The sequence below is a fragment of the Mandrillus leucophaeus genome, unplaced genomic scaffold (assembly GCF_000951045.1).
Source record: "Mandrillus leucophaeus isolate KB7577 unplaced genomic scaffold, Mleu.le_1.0 Scaffold36, whole genome shotgun sequence".
NCBI lineage: Eukaryota > Metazoa > Chordata > Mammalia > Primates > Cercopithecidae > Mandrillus > Mandrillus leucophaeus.
In genome coordinates this window covers 3,706,993-3,712,129 of record NW_012103809.1, presented here as the reverse complement: position 1 = coordinate 3,712,129, position 5,137 = coordinate 3,706,993, and the positions used below count along the sequence as shown (strand labels likewise).

At 42.1% G+C, this 5,137-nt stretch overlaps 1 protein-coding gene across 1 annotated transcript in view; it reads left to right on the top strand.

The window, feature by feature from the left end:
• The first annotated feature begins 3,301 nt into the window (after positions 1-3,301).
• Positions 3,302-5,137, top strand: part of LOC105546483 — a 129,789-nt gene continuing 127,953 nt past the window's right edge. The window contains 1 exon segment of the mRNA XM_011989690.1: positions 3,302-3,338. Within this exon segment, the coding sequence (XP_011845080.1) occupies positions 3,302-3,338 (37 nt within the window).

The following is a 5,137-nucleotide window of genomic DNA, read 5'->3' as shown; positions in this document are numbered from 1 at the left end:
CCAAAAAACCAGGGTGATCATAAAACCCAGGGAGAGACAGGATACGCTTGGTGGCCTTAGTCCTTTTCTTTGCTAGACTCTATTTTGTTTTCTCAGTATTGCCAGACACTGGCATAGAGAGCTGGGGTTAGAAAAAGCAAACACTTGGACTGGGCATGGTGGCTTAAGCCTATAATCCCAGCACTTTGGGAGGCCGAGGCGGGCGGATCACCTGAGGTCAGGAGTTCAAGACCAGCCTGACGAACATGGAGAAACCCCATCTCTACTAAAATACAAAATTAGCTGGGCATGGTAGCGCATGCCTGTAATCCCAGCTACTTGGGAAGCTGAGGCAGGAGAATCACTTGAACCCAGGAGGCACACGTTGCGGTGAACCGAGATTGCGCCATTGCACTCCAGCCTGGGCAACAAGAAGGAAACTCCATCTCAAAAAAGAAAAAGAAAAAGAAAAAGAAAACACTTACTGAAAGCCTATTATGTACTAGGCTCTTTACACATATGAACTCGCTTTGTTCTTTTTTTTCTTCAGACGGAGTGTTGCTCTGTTTCTCAGGCTGGAGTGCAGTGGCAGGATCTCGGCTCACTCCAACCTCCCGCCTCAGCCTCCCAAAGTCCTAGGACTACAAGCATGAGTCACTGCACCCAGCTGAACTCGCTTTGTTCTTAACAAACATCCTGTGCAGCAGGTTACTAATATCCCCATTTAGCGATGAGAAAAATGAGTCTCATGATACTCAGAAAATAAATGACAAAACTGGAATCTAAAACCAGGCTTGTGACTCCATAGTCCCCCACTTTTTTTTTCATGATGATGCTAAATAAGAAAAGGAGGAAGATGAGTGATGGCAGATAATATCCTATACCTTCTAGGACATCATTCATTGGTGAAGTATTATTTATTTTACTATTGTACTGCCACACATATAAAATTGTCATAATTGTGATTCCATACTGTGACATTTAGAATCCTTGGCAAAGAATGCCTTCTTCCAATCCACAAAATTGCCAGTAATTACTCTGTCATGGCATCTCCTTACCTTCACCTCTCTTGCTAATCCTGGATATACTTTCTCATCATTGCCTGCCCCTGTTATCTTTCAGATGTCTCATCATGAAGCCAGCTGGGTCAGAGTTTATCAGACGTCGTCTCCTATTCATCTTCAGAGTTCCACCCAATTCCACCCTTATCTCTATCTGGATTCTCATCTTGGGCTACACTTTTGTGACCACTCCCGTTCTGTTCCCCAATCCTTATTCCTGAGCTCTGCTGTGTCCCCTTTACCATTCATGCTGTTAACATCTTCTTCCGGTTGTTTACTTTAAGCTAAAGTACATGTAACAGACTAGGGCATGTTAAGTTATAGGTCTTTAAAATCCCTGAAAACATACACCATGAAGATGTCAGCAAAAGATGACATCTCTATGACATCTGCTTTAGCTTCTCTCACCCTGGCTTAACCTCATCTGGGCTGCTCTTCACATCTCTTCAGATTTTTTATGTAATTTGGAGCCTCTCTACACATTGTTTTGCCACCTTCCTGCCCCCCCACCTTTTTTTAACCTAGGCTGCTAATAACAAATCTTTCACACTGCAGTTTTTTGTACTTCTGTAGTTTTTTGTGTGTATAAGTACCATTAATTACTTAATCAATCCATTCTTATTATGCATAGATGTTGCTTCCCAGTTTTTCTTACTGTAAATTACCCTGCTGTGAACATCTTCATGACTAAATCATAGTGTGTTTCTCTGATTAATTTTTTGTTTTTGTTTTTTTTTTAAATGAGACAGAGTCTCGCTGTTACTCAGGCTGGAGTGCAGTGCCATGATCTCGGCTTACTGCAACCTCCACCTCCTGGGCTCAAGCAATTCTCCTGCCTCAGCCTCCCGAGTAGCTGGGATTACAGGCATACGCCAGCATGCCCAGCTAATTTTTATATTTTTAGTAGACGTGGGGTTTCACCGTGTTGGCCAGGCTGGTCTTGAACTCCTGACCTCAGGTGATCCGCCCACCTCAGCCTCCCAAAGTTCTGGGATTACAGGTGTGAGCCACCACGGCTGGCCCCTCTGATTACCTTCTTATGACAAGTTTCTAGAAGTAGAATTTCTGGGTCAAATTATATGCATATATTTAAGGTTGTTGAAGAAGATTGCCTAAATTGCTTTGCAGAAAGTTTACCTCAGTTTGCTACCCTAGTGGAAGTATGGGGAAGGTTCCTGTGAATACTTCTGAGAACTATGATATCACAGGATTCACCCCAGGGCATCACTAATTAGTCACATGATCTTTGGCAAATCATATAATCTTTCTCACTCCCAATTGAGTTCTATTAAAAACAAGGAGTTGGTTTAGACCTCTATATTCTTCCTCCATCTAGTCCTTCTGTTGTGCGGCTTTCTCATTATGGGGAGTAGTGCCTTCCTGAATATTCTCTGGGGCTCTCAAAGGGAACTTAGATAGTGAAGCCTTAAAACAGGTGAGTGGCTGAAACAAAGATGAGGATTTTCTTGAAGTTTTCTCTTGGGAAAAAGAAAGAATTTAAGGCCAGGTGTGGTGGCTCAGGCCTGTGATCCCAGCACTTTGGGAGGCCAAGGTGGGGCGGATCACTTGAGGCCAGGAGTTTGAGACCAGCCTGGGCAATATGGTGAAACCCCGTCTCTACTGAAATTACAAAAATAATAGCGGGTCATGGTGGCGTACACCTGCAGTCCCAGCTACTTGAGAGGCTGAGGCAGGAGAATCGCTTGATCTCAAGGAGGTGGAGGTTGCAGTGAGCCGACATCGTGCCACTGCACTCCAGGCTGGGTGACAGAGGGGGAATCTGTCTTAAAAAAAAAAAAAGAAAAGAAAAAGGAAAAACAAAGGATTTACTATTGTGTTCACTTTCACTTTGGTCTCTTTCATTTTTTTTTTTTTTTTTTTAGCACTCAGTGCTTAACAAAATAGCCTTAGGTCCTGTCCCCACCTCAGTATGTCAGGGACATCTATGACCACCATCCCCATTGTGCAGGTGAAGAAATGGGGGACATGGAAGGTGTCAATGTGCTCAACTGTAGAGGGCGAGTCAGAGGTCCGGAAGAAACATGCATGTGGGGCTGCAGGCACAAAGGCTAGTCCTCAAAGCTCTAGAATCCTCTTGCTCTGCCTCAGGACAATATCTATCCAGTGATGTTATGAGGACTGGTAGATTCAAGGCTTTCAAATCGCCGTCCTCCAACAAGGCTCTGGGGTCACCTGCAGCCATGCACTCTTTCCTGGATCACGTGTGTCTGCTCTGCCTTTTTTTTTTCATATCTCTGGCAATGGACATTCAGGCCATCAAGGCATCTCTGCAAAAGGGTAAGGCCTGATACATATACTGACAAACTCACTGGTACATGGTGTTTGATATGTGCTTGCTGAATGCCAGGTTGTGCCAGGAGATGCAAAGATCAATAAGTCACAGGTCTTTCCCTCAAGTACCTTACAGTCCAGCAGAGCAGATAGACAAGAAAACAAACACAACAGTAAAGTCATAAATAGAAATTTATACAAAGATCAACATAGCAGAGAGGAGGGAGTGATTAAGTTGAAAGCTATACCAGAAGAAAACTTCAAAGTCTGCAGCATCTGATGGATTGCAGGTGCAAGGCCCTTTGAGAACAGCTGCACTCCTGAACTTTTCTCTAACATGAATTTGTATGTATTAAAGCCTATATCATTTCATTATACAACTGGATGTATGTGTATTAAAATCACATTTGATAATTCAACTCATTAAATGACCTAATGACCCTTTTGCTTCGCTTTCCTCCCTTTCTCAGCAAGCAAAAAAGTTTCTGAACTGAGCAGTCACATTGGGTTGAAGAGGCATGTGTTTCTAACAAATTGACACTTCATTATTTTCCATTGGGAGCAAATGTGCACCTCCTTTTGATCACTCGGAGCTTGTTACACAGAACAATAAGAAGGCACTGTGTTAGAATGACCAGGCCCTTCTGAGCTGGAGAAAATGCAGAAATACCGAAGAGGTTGAGCCTAACTATTTCAGTAAATGAAGCAAGAGGGTGGGGCATGTTACTGGAAGATAGGACTGAATGTAACTTGAAAATTATGTAAAAGAAGCTTTGGGATAAAGTGTATCGAGTTAGTTTGCTAGTTTCTAAATTCTGTAATAGTGAATTTCAGTGTATCAGGTTTCTATGTAACGAGGTGTGTATGTGAGAGCTACATATACAAATCTACTTCTTAAGTATTTCCCAAATGATTTGTGACATTTAGGGGGAACTCCATGGGAGATTAATACTAGAAAACTCTCTTACCTGTATAGAAGAAAAACATTTTATAATGTTAATCATCATCATATTTCTCTTGTAGAAAATAGTTGGAGAAATCTAAGGTTGAGAACAACAGATGTTCTGTATATTAAAATGTCAAGAGCTGTACTGAGGAAGTTTGTGGACAGGGTGGTAGGTAAGATTTGCATTTGAAAAGAAGTGTGAAATATTTCTGATTTTTATTTAGGTTATTAAAGTTTCAAATACTTAAAGATTTACTGATTCCTTCAGAGTTCCAAGTAGAGGCAATCATTTACTAATGACTGGAATATTCATCAGATAAATAAATGCTTTTAAGGTTTTTTTGTGTGCATGTTGTAACACAAAGTCTCACCCTCTTGCCAAGGTTGCAGTGCAGTGGCGTGAACACAGTTCACTTCAGCCTTGACCTCCCTAGCTCAAGCAATCCTCCTGCCTTGGCCTCCTGAGTACCCAGGACTACAGGCACACACCACCACACCTGGCTAATTTTTTGATTTTTTGGTAGAGACAAGGTCTCACTGTATGGTGTAGGCTGGTCTAGAACTCCTGGACTCAAGCAATCCTCTCGCCTTGGCCTCCAAACTGATAAATGCTTTTGTTATGAAACTGCTACTCCAAAAGATACGAAAACTGGGTTTGAAAGAAATTAGTTATTCATTTAAAATAAATGTATAATGCTATGGAGTAAATAAAAACCATGAGTACTGCTATATGCCTTAGCTTAGAACTTAAAAAAAAAAATAGAGTGATGGAGGCTGGGCACTTATAATCCCAACATTTTGGGAGGCTGAGGTGGGTGGATCGATTGAGCCTAGCAGCTTGAGACCAGCCTGGGCAACA